Here is a 19,369-nt window from a genome sequence, read left to right on the forward strand (position 1 = left end):
CAGGTGATCATGGGAACATCACCCCCTGGCAGTCCCTAAGGTATCGAAAAACTCCACAGGGAACATTTAGACAGAGAAAGAAGACAGGTTTCTTACTAGAGTGACAATGTAACAAATATACTCACTGGACCAGTCCGTTTTAAACATGACAGGAAAATCTGACACTGTGAAGCTACCGTATGTGAATTTTTAAAATCACTTGTAAAGAAGGGCAAGTCTGTTAAGTATCAGAAGACAAAAAGGAACAGAAAAATGTAACTGACAAATGCAATCTTGTTAAAATGTGGCTAATTATAGACCGAATTTTAAGAGGCTGGTTTTTGGCCTACAGGCCACTAAGAAACAAAAGAAAATGGGTTCTTATTTAAAAATAAGAACTTAAGCAAAATTCCCAATACTGATACTTTTTTTTTTTTTAAACGGCTTTCTTGATGGCTAGACATCTCAAATGATGGGTATGGTGAACTTAACAAATGCCTCCCGGTCATCTGAAGGACACGAGTGACGCTCACACCCCCTCTAGATGGCTGATGAGATACAGCTATTGTTAATTATATTAACATGCACAAGAACTGACTGCTTACTGTGTCTGGCTTTCTTCCCTCAAGGACAGGGCAGGGGAATGGCCCACAGGTAAAAACTGGCCTGTTGCTCATTTCTGTAAATAAAATTTTATGTAAAAGGTCACATTCTCATCTCTATGCTACCTGTGGCTTTTACACTGTAAAGGCAAAGGTGTACAGTAAAGAGACTACCTGACTCTCCGAGAAGCCTCAATCATTTACTACCAGACCCTACAGAGAGAGCTACTGGCACATGTCCTCAGGTTTGCTTCTTCCCTTTCACAGCTCCGGCCTCCTCCAGTGCTGGTTTGTGGAGGACTCCATCTTCTAGGCTCACTCTGTTCACTGGTTCGTATCCTGAAACTTTCACATCACAGCTGGGGGTCCGCTTTTAATATATTTGGAACATAATCATTATCTCCAGCCATGATCTGCTTGATGTCAGGCATCCTCTAAGAATTAGCGATTAATAAAATGGAAGCGCCATCTGGCAACAGACAGACTAGAAAACTGTGCCTCTTATTTTATTTTGGATAAGGAATAAGGGAGGTAAAAGCGCAAAACCCAAATACACTTAAGAGTGAACCCCAGTCAGTCAGGGGAAACGGTCTCAGCATTCAAACACAGAATGTCAGACAGAGAGATCAATATGTGTACGCACATGTACACACATGTGCGTGTTCACTCACATACGCAGTCATACTTACATCCATTACAAACTAAAAAGTACAACATAAAGTATATTTGTTTTATAAATATATTACTGTCTATACACATATAGATACATCCGTAAAAGACATGTTAAATAATCATTTATATAATCAATACTACTTTTGTGTATTTAAAAATTACACATTCTATTAAAATTATCAAAATAATCTTTAAAAATACCAAGAATAAAACCAAGTGTTTCTTTCCATGTAAGTGGTTCTGAATCTTATATTGGTCAAATAGACCCTAGACTTGGTCATTCACAACTCAAAGACACAGCTCAATCAGGAAAATGTTATCCATTAAAAGACAACCCCCTAGTTTTTAATACTTCATAACAAACGTGTATATATAAAACACCATCTTTAGGTAATTACATATTTTCGTAAATGTATTTTCATAAAAACAAAAATTCAAGTTGCCACCAGTGTCAAATATTTCACACTGGTGACCATTACTTTCACTGTTTGGGTCAGTGACAAACTCCCCTTAGGATAACAAGACTGAAATGTCTGTATTACATGCAAGAAAAGAGGAAATTCTGAGGGCCATTTTGGCCAGTTAAGTACTATTCCCTCTGGACTAAGACACAGGGACAAGGAACTGCTACTACTGCATAAAGTACAGTTGACAGCTATTGTTCAGGGGCAGAAGATCCCAGTCTGAGTCCTTTTTAATCAGCTGACCAATTCTGACTTTTTACTACTCATTAGCACACCATTTATTTATTTATTTTATTTTTAGTTAGTCTGGTAAATAGAAATTAGAGATTGGGAAGGAATATTTTAGCCAAAATGAAGGTTTATGATCAGCTACAAATTTAATAATGGACCCCTCTTACTAATTACCCGAGGGTTTTTTTTTTTGTTTGTTTTGTTTTGTTTTTTTTCTGAGAAATTGATGTAGCTAAAATCTGCCAACCACCTTATCAATGTCTGAAAGCAGCATTGGTGCTTCATCAAAGGGGACAGACAGACTGCCCTCTTGTCATAAGAAAACCTTTTCTTAGCACACAGCCAATGACACTGAGAAATATAAGAGTGGATGGGTCAGAACTACCCACTCCATGACACACACTGGCAAAGATTACATTAAAGATGAAAAAGAGGGCAACTTCAGCTAAAAACACAAGAAGGCCAAATTTTAAGTCATATCCTTTTTACCTAAGCTCTCACTTAAATCATTTTAGTCAAGTGTGCCCATTTTCCAAACAATCACAGTGCTAACATGACGCAAAAGTGACATTTGAAGTGACTTCCTACCCGATCTTCACAATGCGACTGGGTAGACTGGATATGAGGAACCCCACATTTGCAACCCTGTTTTTGGCATTTACTTAGCCCTCCACATTTCAACTTGTCCTTCAGATAATGACCGACAGAATCAAGGACAGTTTCACAAGTCGGCTGTGTCACTCTCAGACACACCACTCGGGATGGCACTCTGGGTAAAGATGTGTGCCATGCTCACTCAAACACAACAGCAGTAACTGTAGAACATCACTTTCCTGAATTAAGTTTGCTGAACATGGTTCAGATTATTGGATATGCTAATATGCACAATGCCGTTTAGAAGCATTTACTGTGTACCCAAATCCTACTCCATGCAACACACAGTGTCACACAAGTAGTGAAAATGTTATCCTAGTCGAAGATGCTTGGACATTATTTTCAGGCAGCATTTTACCTTTATTTTAAGTTCACACTAGGTAAGTTTTAGGAAAAAAAAGCCAATAAATTTATTTAATTAATATATTTTAATATATAAAACTAAGACAGACACCTTTATTTACCTTAATTGTTACTTTTATTTTCTACCCTATTCTAGACTTCAATTTTCCTTTAAAATTTTGTATTTAAATAAGAGATAAAATGTTGCCCAAAAGTCTAATTATAGTTACACATTTGTGTTTTTAACTAGATCTACAAATCAAAATAGTTCTTATTGTTAAAAAGATACAATTTGTATCAACAGTAAAAGGTACTTTCTGGTTTTCAGGGCTTTGCCTCTCCCAGACTGCAGAGCATCTAGACCAGAGCATCCAAGCTGACTACATGAGCAGAGCTGGACTTGTCCTTGCAACAAGTAAAATCAGAGGCAACTTCTGTGCATCGCAACACTGTTGTCTGCACTGACCGTCAATCCATCTCCTGATGCTCAGGAAGGTCACCACAGCAAGCAAAGCCCACGACTTTGCAACCAGAAATATCCCTTACTAATACTAGAACAGACTTTAGTCTGTATCTAAAACTACACTATTTGTGGCAAGAGTGTGGCCTTAATAATATAACAGGCCCCCAAAAGCTACCTTCAGGAAAGTGGAAAATATACAATATCTTACAAAAACTTCAAGTTACCATTTACAGGTCCTCTGTTGCCATTTCTCTAGTGCAGTAGCAGGAAATGTTGCATATCCTCAGCACATCAGACCACCTCAGCCTCGAGAAAGAGCAGGAAAGCTAGGGTGTATTAAATACAAAAGTTGCATTGAGAATACTTGGATTCATTAAAAACGGGCAGGTACTGAGAAAGGGTTATTCATCCAGTACTGTGCCTCCCACAAAAAGACAGAGATTAAAAATACATGTTAATGGAAATCCAGGATTTCAATCCCATTTCTACTGTCAAAAAGCACATTTTAGCTGAGAAGCAAAGCTTTAACCTGTAATAATCAAGCTTTTGCCTTGTTCATAAAAAAGAAAATGGAAACATGTTTTCCATTGATTGCATCTGCTTTCTTTTAAACTGACCATTTAAAATAACTAATTTTCTGAACAGGAAACATCAAAACAAAAATAAAATAATAAAAAGTGCCATACTGGGAGTCATTCTAATATGTACTATCTCCATTTTAACATAACTGGAAACTTACATTTTTAAAAAATATAAAGTCAGTGCTGTAGTATATCTTTGTTTCTATAAATAATGATTATAGCACAAAGAAGCCCACTTTCCCCAAATAAAAATAACTTAGGAAGCTGTAAAGGGTTCTGGTTAAGCTCGGCTTGAGGAGATCGTTTGCTGGGTCAGTACCTCCACGGTCTGAAGGCACCGCCACTGCTTGCAGTTCACAGACAGACACCAAGTTAATAAGACAGGAAACAAGGATAAAAAGTGCTGCATATAAACCCCTGATGCACCAAAGAGGAATATCAAAGATCACAGACACATCTATTAAATCAAACTGGAGAAATTTCCAGCCAAGTATATAGCTTTAAAAAGGAAATGTTAAAAACAAAAGTTTGAATGTAAAGCATCCCGTGATAAGTCCACCAAGTGGGGCTCCATAGGATTCCATGATACAGTAGTTCACATAATGGATACTACATAACCTCCCTGCCGAGAGGGAGATCACACGTGCTATTGTAGCAAACCTCCCTCAGCAACTGAGCTGAACACGCATACTCCACACCACAAAGATGCATCATCTCTTCAGTAACCCAGCTGCGACTTCTCCACTAAGATGGCTGCCGCGAGCTGCTGGGCATCTGTCATGTGAGGATTCCTCTTCATGACGAGCCTCACAAGGTCAGGGGGGAAGATGTTGCACAAGTTGATATAAATCTTCTCTCGGTTGTCCTGGTACCTCGGAGGGTCGTGTGGCATTCCGCAGTAGGGGATCCTCCAGGTGGGCTCCTGCTGCTCGGGCAGGCTCTGGAAGGTGATCGACTCATAGCAGGGGGGTGTGGAATTGTCGGGTAAGGAGTAAGTCTGCCGGTAGCCATACGCGTCCATCCCATAGCTTGGCCTATCCCAGCTTCCTAGGCCTTCCTGGCGAGAATAAGGCTTTCTTTGTCTTGAAGGAGAACTATCATAGAGTCGAGAGTCAGAAATGCTGTCTATTCTCGTGGCCACTAAGGACCTCCCTAGGTGTGATGCCTTAGAGTGTGCTGAACTTGGTGGAGAGGGGTAGTCGCCAGGACAGCTGGAGCGGGCACCCACGGCAGGGTGCTGCAGATGCATAGCCAAGTGTGGAAGAGGACGCTTGTGATGGAACTTTGGTTCTTCGTGACTGTAACTCTGAACTCTGGTTAAGGGATCGTGGAAACTCTGCAGGAAGGGCTGGGAGTTAAGGCGGCTGTGAGGGTGCATGTGTTGACCCTTGAGATTCTCTTCCAGCTGTGGGTCAGGAGAGCTGACGTAGGAGCGGTCACTGTACCCCACGTAGGAGTCGCTGCTCCCACAGCTCATGCTCCCCTCACTGCTGCAGTCTGAAGCTACAGAATTGACTCTATAATCAGTGTCTAGGGAGAAACGCCTTTCAGGACTTCGGGGGCCTGAGATACTCAGATTAGAATATGCATTCAACATGGAATAATAGCCAACATCAACAGGGGAGTCACATTTTGGATACTGTTCATAAGGCATTGGCGTGCCATGATTTTTGGTTGCCATCATCATTGGAGGGTATTGTCCCTGTGGTCTTTGATCCTGAGGTGGGAAATGAACTCCAGATGGAAGGCCATTGCTTAAAGATGTAGTGCTTTGGGGTTTTGCAGTAGAAGTGGCCGGGATACTAACTAAGGAAGGTACAGACCTGGTTTCCAACTTGTTTTTGGTGGGAAGCTTTTCCTCTATGTCTTGGTAGACGTGAGTCCTTATGCTTGGGTCTGACTGCCTCTTTGGAGCACCTCGTTTAACATCCGAAGTGCTATCAGCCTTGGTGCTGCAAGGAACACTGTTGCTCTTCACCAGTCCCCCTTCATTTGTAGTTTTGGCTGCTGTGTTTCTAGACATGGCACGAAGTTCATCAGCCACTGACCGCTGAGGCTGGCTGCCCCTTTCTGGGTGGTAATATTTGCACTTGTGTCCGTACGTACACTTCTTTCCTATGAAGATAAAATCAGTTAGGCAAAGGAGCACACCATGAGATCCTGCACAGCCAGCGAGGCAGGCCTATCTGAGCTTGTGTAACAAAGGCTGAAATGGGGGCTGGGCTATGTCTTAGTGTGTTCCTCGCTCTCTTCGGTCTTCTTGCTTACTAGGAAGAACACCGAGGAAGCTCTCAGTTGATCTCTCAGATCATATCTGCCTCTTCTCTTCCAGGTCTTTACAACTGGGTGGGAAAGTCTGCTATGGAGAGCATCTGCACTGCTGTGATGCGACAAAGCTACACTTCTCTGATCCATCCCCACAGACAAGAGTTCCTCACTCTCATTCCCATAAACAGTGACTCAAACAGAATCAGCACGATTTTCACTGTGAGAAATCCTACATTGAACCCAAATAGGTAAAAAAACAATTGTTTAAGGCTAGCACACTTATATTTCCTTATAATCGAAAGAAGCACACAGTGTGGCACGTTAGGTTTCGGTATGTCCCAGCGCACTGCACTCTAAAGGCACATGTCAAGTATCCATAAGGACAGTTACCATAGGGACAGGGCTGCTTTTTGTGTTCAGGAACAATGGGCTTCTTCCTCAGAAAATTATCCAGACTTGGGCCATGTCTGCCAAGTGGGTCATCTGGGGGCATGAACCTGTCACAGAGATAACAATAAAGAATGACACACACAAAGGTTAATTTGTAAAATATGTAATACGATACAAATATTCATTTATTCTATTTTTTTTGAAATTTTATTCCAAGTGTTTTGACTAATATTTATAAGATTAGGAAAAAAACCCAAACGTTGAAAGCATGTTCTCCTATAATGTTCAGTTTTCACCGTAACTTGTATCTGACTTAATTTAAATACTGTTGTGACAGCGTGTCCTGCCATGTCTTTCTTCTCCCTCTCAGTCTTGGGTGCTGGTAAGGACTAGAGTTTTAGGAGAGCTCTGTCCACAGCAGTCCGCAGGGGAACCCAGGGCAGGCGGAGGAGAGCAGTTGAGAAGGGAGGGGCAGCGACAAGGACAGACCCCACTCTGTGCCAGATGTGACTCATTTATAGGTGTTCCATTTATAGATCAATAAATAATTCTAATTCGGGTTCAGACATCGAACTCCAAAGTCAAGATTCAATGGCCTGCAACTCTGAAGTCTGTCCTGCACACTGTTGCAGCAGCTCCTCAGCTGGGGGCAGGCAGAGCTCGCCTGTGATCCCGGCCGCCTGAGGCCAGAGGGGAGGAGGGTAAGGCAAGAGGACCGCACATCCAAGCTTCCTAACCACAGAATGAGTTCAAGGCCAGTCTGAATGAGTTAATAGACCTGGTCTCAAAAAGACTAAGAAACAAAAGTGTCATGGCTGTAACTGAGTGTGGCACCATCTTTGCCCAGCACACAATGGGAGGCTTTGATCCCTACTACTAAACATGGAACTAAATCTAAGGACACAAGCAAGTCACTGAATTGACTATCAAATGGAGGAAAGAAAAATTTATACATCATGCACAGAAATATATTTGAATACTTGTTAGGTCTTTGTTCTAACTTGAAATGAGCCCAAGTGTTTATCTGCAAAATGAGAACGTGAGCAATATAAACACTCAAAGAGGAACAATCAAAATAGCTAAGGAAAGTACTTAATAAACACTGTTACTGTGACAAAAGAACATTCAGTAAAAAACCTGGCGGTTAGAGCCGTAGGTCAGCACATGGCTAACCTGGGCCGTCCCCAGCGTTGCTAAATAACAATACTTTCCCCTTACTCATGTTTCCACGACTCTCTCCTCAGAGTCTCCGCCTATACAGTGCAGCTGAGAGCAGGCTGTGCCAACCCTCACTGTGCACACTTCTCAGAGTCTGCATAAGGAGGGCGAGCACTGAGCAGCAGCAGCACTGCGGCCTGACGGGTCTCTACAGTGGGCCTAGTCTCCTCGGAACCCCTGTAATTCTCAACACAGGAATTAGCTTGTGTGGTTTTTGTTTTCTCCTCATTTATATATTCTACGAAATAACTCTAAGGCTGAGAGCACAAAGATATTTTTGAAGCTTTTGCTAAATTGTACAACAGTTTTCACGCATTTAAATCTCTAAGCTTGGTTACCTTGCTGTGTGGGTGTTGGCTGCAGGGGTCTTGCAGCACGTGTATGAGTGCTCAAGGTAAGAGAAGTGTCAGACCCCCGGAACCAGTTACAGATGGGTGTGAGCTGCCCTGTGGATGCTGAGACTTCAACCCAGGTCCTCTGGAGAAGCAGTGTTCTTAACTGCTAAGGCTATCTCTCCAGCCCTAGCTTTTATGCAGAATGAGTGTTCACATTTTTGTGAATTAATCAGGTGAGAAAAAAACTCATTTTGGGTTTAGATTAACAATAGGTAAATGTCTTCCACGTGTAAGTAAATTTACTTCTTGTAACTTGTGCGTGTTTCGTGTTTATATGTCAACTGTCCTTTTACTAACTTGAAGTCTGCAGTCATGACCACAGTCTTCCTTCATAAAAAGCCTTTATAAGTGTGTGTTTAGTAAGCTAACATGGTCTAGGTGGGTTTGACAGGCATTTTGGGGGGATGAGGGGATAGATGTTTCTGTCAGCCAGGTCTGTGAGACAGAGTCTAAGAAGGCCCGGGGAAAGGCACAAAGCTCACACTGGCTCTTCTGGAGTGTTCAGCTTTTGGTTCCCGTCAGGATTAATGGGAAACTGGTGGTCAAAAGAAACCTGTCTCAGATCCCATCCATGGCAAAATGGGGAAGACACTACTGCAGCTGCTGGGGACAGTAGGCTTACTTACTTGTCATTGACGAAGGAATACATCAATAGCCGTTCATCTATGAACTTCTTCCATTCTGGCTTTTCATTTGCCAGATCTCTGTAGTTATCATTGGACACAATTATACCATCGGATTCAAAAGCCAGCTTCACGATGAACCTGTCGTCATAGCACACCACGCGCCTGCCCTGGACACGCCGTGATGGTGTGAACACCAGGATTTTTTCCTTCTCTAGTTTACGTAAAATTTCCTGATCTGCGATAAGAAAAAGGTGAAATTTCAGGAGTAAATACATAATTAAATACATAATGACTTTCCTATGATGAGAGGTTTCCTTTTTAATTAAAAATGTTTATTTTATGTATATGAGTGTTTTGCTTCATGTAGGTAGGACTGTGTACCTTGTGTGTCTGGTTCCCACAGAGGTCACAAGAGGTCATCTCTAACAGTAGTTAGAGATGGTTGTGGAATCAAATCCAAGTTGTTTGAAGAACAAGTGCTCTTAAGCACTGAGCTATTCTCCAGCTTCCTCATGAGGTTTCTTTTTGTTTTTTGTTTTAATAGGAACTGGAGTGTACAGACTACGACTCTCAGCTGTCAGATGCAGCATAATCTGTAACGCTCAACCATAGAAATTTCTACTATTGAAACTTTGTAACAGCCTTAGCCCCAAAGCCCCGAACACTTGGGTGGGAACAGTCTCTCAAGCCTATGCCAAGGCACGGCCACGCTAAGCTGTTACTTGGTCCGGTTCTGAGCCACACGCTCACTCCTCTCATCTGTGCTGTGCTTTGTAGCCTTTTCCTAAGTAGGAGGTGTGATGGTGAGAGAACTGGACAGGAAGTGACGGAGGACACAGAGGAAATACTTCGAAGCACAGGTTCACAAGCAGGCAGGCAGCAGGCCAGAAGTGCTGCTATAGGCATGGGTGTCACAGTGCTGCATCCTGTCCTCTGAAATGTGCTAATAAATGTCAATTAATAATTTTCAAAAAAACTCACCTCTTTGGCAGATAGTTATTGCCTGTTACCTTGTGGTACTGGTGAGTGTTCAGTGGCTACTAAAGTTAAGGAAATCAAGCATAAAACTCAAGTTCTGCTGCTGTCCACATGGGGAAATACGATCTTGCTGAACCTGCTTCTTTGTTTCTGAAATGCAATGGGCAGGCTGTGAGGAGTAAATGAGTTAACATATGGAGAGGTGGCGGGAAGCTCTAGCCCCCTCCTCACTGTGCCCCATAGACTGTGTTCTTCAACCTAACTTGAATGTATTTCAATCATATGTTATTGTTGATCTCTTTAAAATTCACAGACAGCCAGTGCAAGCTTTAAAGCCTGGATTCATTAATGAACCCAACATGTTAGGATCATTCTACATGTCACCCTGAACAACATTTGAGGGCAGCATGGCACCCTGTCCCATGCTCTTTCCATCAGCACCAAGCCCATGAAACACATTAGAAGCCCCTCAATGAATGTCTGTGGACTGGGTGAATAAGGACACACTAAAGGGTGCCCCTGTATCGTGCTCCTGAGTGACTCAGGGCTCTGTTACCCGAGAGATGGTTACTGAGGGCTGTATGGTGTGCCTTGAGCCTTACTGAAGCAGCCTGCAGAGCAACTGCACACAGCCCAACAGTCACCACCATTGCTTAATTTCCATTTATGAAATGGAAAAACATTTATTGAGATGAGACATAGATAATTCCATCTTGAAAAAAATGCAGGTTTAGTAGATAGCTAGCAAGTTAATATGGTTAGTGTATGTTAAGTATTTGTTAAGTGAACATTAGGCTAGAAAATTGCTAGTCTGAACCCAGGACTGAAAATTGTGATGTATCATTTACTTATTTACACCCAGTGAAAGATAACTGAACTATTCCATTCGCCAGAGATTATGTGGGTGAGGGCTTTAGTCTGAAAAGCATTGCTTTGGGAAGGAAGCACTTGAGAGCCCCTATCATGCCACTGTTTTACAAAGTAAGCTGTACCCTGATGTCTTCCAGAGGCCTGGCATGCTGGGAGGTCTCCCCTGGACTCGGCCACGCCCCCACTGGTGTATATTTCCCTCCTTGACCTCAGATGTGCATAAAGGCCGAACATGCCCATGGCAGCAGCGCTTCCCTTGCCCTCCGCACTCAGACAAGGTCCTGCTGAGGGGCGCAGTGGCGTGACATGCTGTCTCAGCCCAACGTCTGGGGCTGCTGATTTGTGTCCTGGGGCCCAGCTGTGGCCATTCCACTTTAGTCTAATTTATCACACCTTACCTACTGTTTATCAAAGTATTTGCAGGTACTTAGGAAAAAATTAGGAAAGTAGAAGTATAAAGAAATAGGGAGAAATGAACATTCCCACAAAAACATAAAAACACAACTTAGAGAGTATTTAACGTTTTCCACATTTCCTTTAAGTCATTTTCTGTAAATTTTTGTACTGCTGATACATGTATATACACACACATTCCATAAATTTATACATATACATACATATTGAAAGTCATGCATTTTTATATAATACTATATTCTCAAAAAAATTATGTCTATGGGCTGGGGAGATAGTTAAGTGGGGAAAATGCCTGGTGCACAAACATGAGGACCTGAGCTCAAATCGTCAGCAATTCAGATCCCTGGAATCCAGATCCCAGTGCTGGGGAAACACAGACAGGTAGACTGCAGTAGTTCACTGCCAGCCAATCTAGCCTCTAGATAATACATAAAGTAGAAAACAATAGAGGATACCCAGTGTTGACCTCTGGCCACTGTGTGTGCATGCAGGAGTGGGAACACTTACACACAGGCACACATAGACACACAGATAGACACACAGACATACATACACACACACACACACACACACACACACACATACACACACACAAATTTTGCCTAAATGCTGGATCATTGGAAAGTGTTCTAATTTATTGACCTATCCTTCTAGTGAGTATACAATTATTTTTTCTTTTTCTTTTCTGTTGAAAATAATTGTACACTGAAATTTTGATCCTAGACTTTCAGCTATACCCCTGCTTATTTTCTTGGGATTCATTCCATAAGGGGAACTTGAAAATCTAAAACATAGTAATTCCTCCCCCTTATTCAATGGGAAGGACTACAAGACAGCCCATCACAGTTACAAGTGAGGACACAGGCAGTACAGAATACATATGTGCGTATGTATGTATGTATGTATGTATGTATTCCTCTACATGTATATCCATGATAAAATTCAATTTGTAAGTTAGAGACAGCAAAATTAACTTATAATAAAATCTGTCTTAGTTAGTCTACTGCTGATGAACACCATGAACAAAAGCACCTTGGGGAGAAAGGGTTTATTTCATTTACAGCTTACAGTCGCTCTTCCTGGGAAGTCATGGAGGAATGTGGCTTACTGGTTTGTTCTTGTTCCTCATAGCTTGCTTGGGATGCTTGCTTAGAGCACCCTGACCACCACCCCAGGGGTGGCCCTCCCACATCAAGCATAAATCAAGAAAGTGTTCTACAGGCCTGCCAACAGGCCAGTTTAGTCAAGGTATTGAGATTCCCTCTTCCCAAATGACACTAGCTGGTGTCAAGTTGGCGTAAAAGGAGTCAGCACAAAAATGGAACAATTATAACAATATACTGTCAAACACGACATTGAGCCTGACCTCTTTCAGAATATCTTACTGTACTACATGGCCTAGCAACCTCAACACACACTTTTCCTTCTTCACAAACTTCAGAGTTTTAACCTTTCACTTAATGGTGGTGTACGTCACAGCTTTTTATTTGGCTACGACCAGAATGCTAGTATAAAGCTTCCATTGGAGGCAGGGAGTAGCATCTACAGGCTGGAGGCACTGGGCAGAGGGAAGATTCCTTTCCTGGCTAGAACAGTGAAAGACAACACAGTATTTCATCTCATGACACAAAACACTGTACAATTTTAAATTTATGATCTGTTTATTTCTGAAAGCTTCCATTTAATAATTTTGGATCACAGTAGACCTTGGCTGACTTAAATTCTGAAAACTTTGAATGGAGCAGGAATTACTCTATTAACAGTCTAAGACAATCTGCACATGAAGGTGGTTGTAGTGATTTATGCCTCCGTGGTGTAAAAGGAGCACCCCCAGAGTACTGACTACTACTGGCTCTTAGAGCTGACTTGGTGGGTAAGATAGCGGCTATTCACAGTTGTGTGCTTTCAACTACTAATGAGGTTGGACTCCCTTTCCTCATTTGGACCCTGCAAGTTGTTTACTTCAACCACTATGTGTGAAACAGTTTGTGTTTGTCAATTGTGTGACATTTTTATGTTATGGGCATGAATTCTTAGTGTACTTTAAAAATGTAATCAGGGCTGGAGAGATGGCTCAGTGGGTAAGAGCCCTGACTGCTCTTCCAGAGGTCCTGAGTTCAATTACCAGCAACCACATGGTGGCTCACAACCATCTGTAATGGGATCTGATGCCCTCTTCTGGTGTGTCTGAAGACAGCTACAGTGTACTTATATATAATAAATGAATAAATCTTTAAAAAAAATAAATAAAAATGTAATCAATAGGTACTTAGTTTTAAGAAAGTCTATCAAAAGGTTGAAACTGAAATTTTGCTTAAATTACATCAATTTTTCCTTCATATCACTTCTAAAATTTCTAAATTTAGGAAGGCTGTTCCTTCCAACTCAAAGACTATAATTATTGATGGTTTAATTCTGGCAGCTAAGTCTTCAAAGTATGTAAAAATTATTGTGATGAGCATAAGATAAGAATCTATGCAGGTATTTTTCCTAGAGTTACCCCAACATTTTGGTTCTTTGTGCTGGGTCACACAGGTATTCCAGTCTGCAGTTACCCAGCTACTGCGAGCCTATCTAAAGTGAAGAAATGACCGTGCCAAGGTACGGTTGACAGGAAAGTTTTTCTTTGTAGATATGAGGACAGTACAGCAAGAGGCATCCGGAAAAGTCCAGAGCAGGGAAAGAAAGGAGTAGGCCAAACAGGGCCATGTGGGGAATGGGAAGGTGAGAGAGGAAGAGAAAGAGAGAATGCACAAAACAGAGAGAGCAGAGAGATGACCAAGAGAACTAACTCACTCACGGTGGAGATTGTATGGTTCTGTAAGAATGAGAGGCTGGGGAAGGAAAGCCTATAATCTAGAGAAGTTTAGAGTGGGGTGAGGTGAGAAGAACTGAGAGGAGCACAGGAACTGTGGGGTGGGGTAGGGTGGGGGGTGGGGTGCAGCATGTGTCTTTGGTGTGCTAATAAACACCACAGATAGCCATTTGTCCCCAGTTCCTTTTGGACCTGACATCCCTTGGTTTTAGCCTCCAGCAATACTTGTCTACTGCACTATTCTATTTTAACAATGTCTTAATAATATTAGATAAAAAGAAAACCTTAAAATAATCTTTCTCATTGGAAGCATGGTAGTCTGTATGTCTGTCTGTCTCCTTCATTCCCTCCCTTCCTCCCTCTCTAAAATGTTCTGTAGTTCTATTAAATAGATCCTTCGTACTTCTGTTGATACTGGAGGGAGGACAACTGGATGCTGCCTGTGAGTCTCTATGACTGAATCAAATGTTCAATGACAATTAACAGTTAAGGAGGACATGTTTGTTCCAAACTCATTCATTTAAAAGTTACAAAATAATGCAAAAAATAAATATATAACTGGGATCTGGTAATTTCTTCCTTTTTGGCTAGATGACATATCTCAGGGTCTTAGCAGGTCTTTTATGTCCTGTGGTCATTAGAACTTGACAGCTGCCTAGGCTAATTTGACAGAGATAGGACAAAAGTGCTTTTTGAAGACCTTCAGGACATTTTTTCCAAATATTGTACAACAAATGACTAAGCTAGAATTAATCTACTAAGCATGTCTTAGAAAGTCAGAATTTTATAAAATTTGATGTTAAAGTTTCTACATAAATGAAAAATATCCAACACATAGCTATGATGGTTTAAATAAGAATGGTCCCAATAAGCTCATATGTTTGAATTCCTTTCCCCAGTTGGTGGAACTATGTGGGAAGGATTAGGAGGTGTGGCTTTGCTGGAGGAGGTGTGTTCCTGGAAGAGGGCTTTGAGGTTCCAAGGTCTGACGCCATCATGCCCACTGAGCTCTCAGCTGTTCCTGCTGTTATCCATATCCCATCCTTATATCTTACACAGCAACAGGAAAATATCCAGTACATATAGTATTTGGTTAATACAAGTACATTATTTTCAAACTGGCAAAGAAAATTGCACCCAAGACAATAGAGTCACATAGATCGGGTAAACAGAAACACATCAAGCATCCCTAGAGTTCCAAGCACCGGCATGGCACCTGTGACAAGCTCACCTGTGATAAGGGCGTCAGGTCGCGACTGCTCTTTTCTCCAAGCTGGAACAAAGACCGTGATATCTTTGTGGCCTCTTTCCAAAAACCAATCCACTGCCAATTTTATTCCTCGGCATGAGAACACTTCTTTGTTTCCATGGCTGAAAAATTTGTAGTTTAGAATATTTAAAGCACAATGAAACCTAAATTCAAGTTTATAAATAGAAATAGTCACATGATTATAATAGTAAGAAACTTGAAATTTAATGTAAAGCTACACAACTGAGAAAAAACAGTTGACTTCAGTTAACTTAATTAAGAATCAGAATCTCTGAAAAAAAAGAAAATGGAAATACTGTGGACAATTAAAAAAAGGTGAGTTTTAAATGTTAAGCTACATTTTCTGTTGATGATAGGGTAAGTAGAAAGTGTTTAACAGGAAATATTTTACTAAAAAATAGAGAAACCTCACACACAGACACGTACATGCATGCATACACACACACACACACACACACACACACACACACACACACACACACACACTCAGGCACTAACTATCCTACCCTAAGTTCTGCTCCACACCACTGTGTTGGACAAGATGAATGATGACTACAGGGCATTCAAAACTGAATGAGAGGTATCAGCACACCCACTGTCAGCATTTACCTAGTGTCAGCTCTGCTTATACCCTTTGTCCTAGAATTCAAGACATATCCTAATATTGTTAATGTATATACTGCTTTAGATGCACTCTGTTTGTTGTCTTTTACAGTATGAACACTGAAGGCTTCATTTCTTATATATTTTTCTTCTTGGAACAAAGGAAGGCATAGTAAATTAAGTAAATGCTTTCCTAACTTTTAGCATGTATCAATTATTAGGCATGTTAATATATTGTCCTAGCTGGAAGCACTAGAACCCTCTAATGTATGGAAATCAACTTAGAATAAATTAGACATAAAATCTACTTGCTTTGACGATGTTGAAGGCTATGTTGAAGTACAACTGTAGACTGTATATTGTCTACAGCCTGTGTTAATGATCGAGTTTGAGGCTAGAGGTAAAACAGATGTGCTAAAATGTCCAGAGGATGAAGCAAGGCAGAGTCTGAGGCCACATTTCCTACAGAAGATGGACTGTCAGACAGCCAACTAATACAACAGCAAAGTGTACAATGTGATGTTAGGTTTCATGGGAATACTGACTGAAATTTCATCATTCTTCTGAAAAAAAATCTAGAAAAATCCCATTATCTCTGGAGAGAATCGCCAAATATACTTTGGCAAGTATGGCCAAATACACCCGACTGCTAAACCTTACCTACACTGTGACTGATTTACCATTGTTGATTTAATGGTTTGAGGTCTACTGTACTATGCTTTGCTAGTAATCTATATTATCTGGCACCTGAGAATCAACAATGTAATTGCTCCGTGGAGTTCTCAAGACTGGTCTACATAAGCTTTCTCCTTCTGGTGCTTCATCTAGCAAGAACTGTCATACTCACTCAAGAAGTAAGATTACCAATGAAGGACTTAGTAAAATCCCTAGGGACAGTAGATTATTTACAGTCCTAGGACACAAATTCTAGAGGTGCCAGAAGAGGAAACCAACCCCCGAACACAGTTGGGCTAATAAGGACTATCTGTCTCGTTATCCTCTGCTCTCCATCCATAAGCTTCTTAGGGAAAAACCGACAAGAGAATGGTTTGCCACAGGAGGGGCGAGCAGTTATGGAGCTTGCATTTCTGAGCAGTGAACCCACAACTATGCCTAATCTTCTCTGAAAAAAAGTAATTCTCCATTGGCTTCTGTAACTGCAGTGAAGCCTTCTGTGATTCGTACTTGAACCCTTAACTTCTGCCAGGCACACTATAAACCAAAGAAAACTGGCACCGCTCCACTACTTCTGGGAGAGAATAGAACTTGTAGGCGAAGCATTATTAGGGATTTAAAAGCTGTTACAAAGAAGAACATACACAGGAAATTTCAGTAAGTTTAGATTCTGTGTCTAGATTAGTGAGACAGAACAACGCAGGATTACTAGAAGAAATGAGCAAATCTGCACTCATGCTAATTGACACCTAAGAGGCACAGAAGACAGGAACAATCGTGCGAATCCTGATCTAATGGACACATATAACCTTGTAATGATTAAACAGGAGGACATCTTTTCAAGAGCACATGGGAGCTACATGAACAGTCGCTTTACAGAAGAGGCAACCCAAATGACCAACACACATGAAATGCTCAATAGTAAAAATGTAAATTAAAGCCAAAATGAGACACCACTTCACACCCATCAGATGGGTAAAAATAAAATCTGCAAACAGCAGACGTTGCCAAGAATGTGTGAAAATAGGAACTCATGCAGTACAGGTGGGAATGTAAATTGATGTGACTATTTGGGAGAACAATTTGGCACTATTATAAAGTTGAAATCGTACTTTCTTTAAAACATAGTAATTCTACGCCCAGGTACACTAAAACCCTACAGTAACCTAAGGCTGGATCTAATGCAGTTAGCCATTGGCTTCTATCCTCTGACCAGTCTTATATTTCAAACAGATATGTTAATGTTCCTATGTTTGCAAGGAGATGTAAAAAACAAAAGGCAAGTGGGATTGGCAGGTTAAGTCCCTGAATGTCCATCTGATCGGGTCAAAAAGTGAATGTCATCAGTGGAGTGAAATAGCTGGAGGGCTAGGGAGGACGAGACAACATGGTGTCTTCTGAACGTGACAGGGTTCATGGGCTCACAGCAGCAGCACAGCATTTGCTATACAGGAGCAAGCCAGTCAACGTTCTAGCGAGGAGGAGCAAAGGGTTCCTAAGCTCCCACCCCGGGGCAGCTACTGACAGCTGATGGCTTTTTGTGGGGAGGAAAAGCCGGTTTTCTTTCATGGTATGGCTCTAGGTCAACCATGCTCCAGTGGACAGTTCCACGCTCTTCAGTATGTGAGCAGCACAGACTGGACTCACTGGGTTATTAGAGTCAGAAAAGAACAAGAAACTGGGAGGGGGAAGAAGATGGGGCTGGGCCTCAGAGGAGGGGTGTGAACATAATAGAAATAAGGAGGGAGGAGAGGAAGCCCTCCTTGAGTGAAGGACCTCATAGCCTCAGACCCATGGGAAAGCCTTTCTTGGTGGTGGTGGTGGTGTTACTAACAGTGCTGATGCTAACAGTGTGTGCAGAAAATGTCTACACTAGCTCCCTTGCCTGAAGACCGTCCCCTTACAGAGACTGCTCCTACTGAGGCTAACTAAACCTTCTCCTTGACCTCGTTGTACACCATAAACCCTGCCTCCTTGTTTATCTGTATGTAACAGCCCCACCTTATTCGACCGTATGCAGTAGCCCTCCTCACTGTTCACTCCAGAACAACACGCTGGGCCCTGGGGTAAATACACATCCTCTACCGGAGAGCTTAGCCCCAAATCTAGCTGTTTCTGTGTCTGTCTTTTCTTCAGTCTCTTGTGGCCCCTGGTCAAGTCCATCCCTGGAGCAGAGCTAGATGTGGCAAAAATATATTGTATGAAATTGTCAAAGAATTAAGAAAAATGCAATATTAAAGATGAATGGTCACTAAACAGTCCACAATATGCTGTTAGATAGAAGTCCCCGTCAGCAACCAAGTCTCAGAATCACCCTAGTGACAAGCGGGTCGAGCAGAGCCACCAGGCGGCTCCAAATGGCAGAGGGGACTTGGATAGTGGGGAGAGGGTTGGGAGATGACGGAGTTTCTTTACTGAGACATGCAGCAAGATGACAACTCCTGTGGAACAGACAGGAAAAGCTGAGGGACCGCCGAGGGAGAATGAAATGAGAGTAATTCTGACAAAACATTACAAAAGCAGGATCTAAAAAGTGTACTGTAGCCACAGACACAAGTAACTGCTTGCTGATTACTAAAAAAGCACATTTCTAATTCTACATGCAAAGAACAGAAACTTTGCTATAGCTTTGTAAGCATTCATGACCTGTGCGTGTGCGTTCAGAGGGTCTTCCCGCTCAAAAGAGCTGATCCTGTATTTATATTTAAACTTTCTTTACATATCAATTTCTTTTTATTTTAATACCTCAGTAATAAGTATAGTTGACATCTCTTGTGATGCAAACCTTATGTTAGGCGAATATTCTGGAAGATTTATAGTCATCTTGGATTGAGTAGGACCATGAACAGTTACTAAAAG

General features: G+C 41.6%; 1 protein-coding gene across 2 annotated transcripts in view; it reads right to left on the reverse strand.

The window, feature by feature from the left end:
- Window positions 1-1,306: 1,306 nt before the first annotated feature.
- The window catches only part of Zc3h12c (zinc finger CCCH-type containing 12C), a 52,061-nt gene continuing 33,998 nt past the window's right edge, over window positions 1,307-19,369 (reverse strand). For both annotated transcript variants that reach the window (XM_032909366.1, XM_032909369.1), the window contains exons 3-6: window positions 15,194-15,333; window positions 8,886-9,120; window positions 6,647-6,753; window positions 1,307-6,103 (exon numbers count right to left, since the gene is read on the reverse strand). In XM_032909366.1, the coding sequence (XP_032765257.1) occupies window positions 4,707-6,103; window positions 6,647-6,753; window positions 8,886-9,120; window positions 15,194-15,333 (1,879 nt within the window). In that variant the 3' untranslated portion in view covers window positions 1,307-4,706. The remainder of the gene's footprint in view (window positions 6,104-6,646; window positions 6,754-8,885; window positions 9,121-15,193; window positions 15,334-19,369) is intronic.

This window comes from Rattus rattus, chromosome 8 (genome assembly GCF_011064425.1).
Source record: "Rattus rattus isolate New Zealand chromosome 8, Rrattus_CSIRO_v1, whole genome shotgun sequence".
Classification (NCBI taxonomy): Eukaryota; Metazoa; Chordata; class Mammalia; order Rodentia; family Muridae; genus Rattus; species Rattus rattus.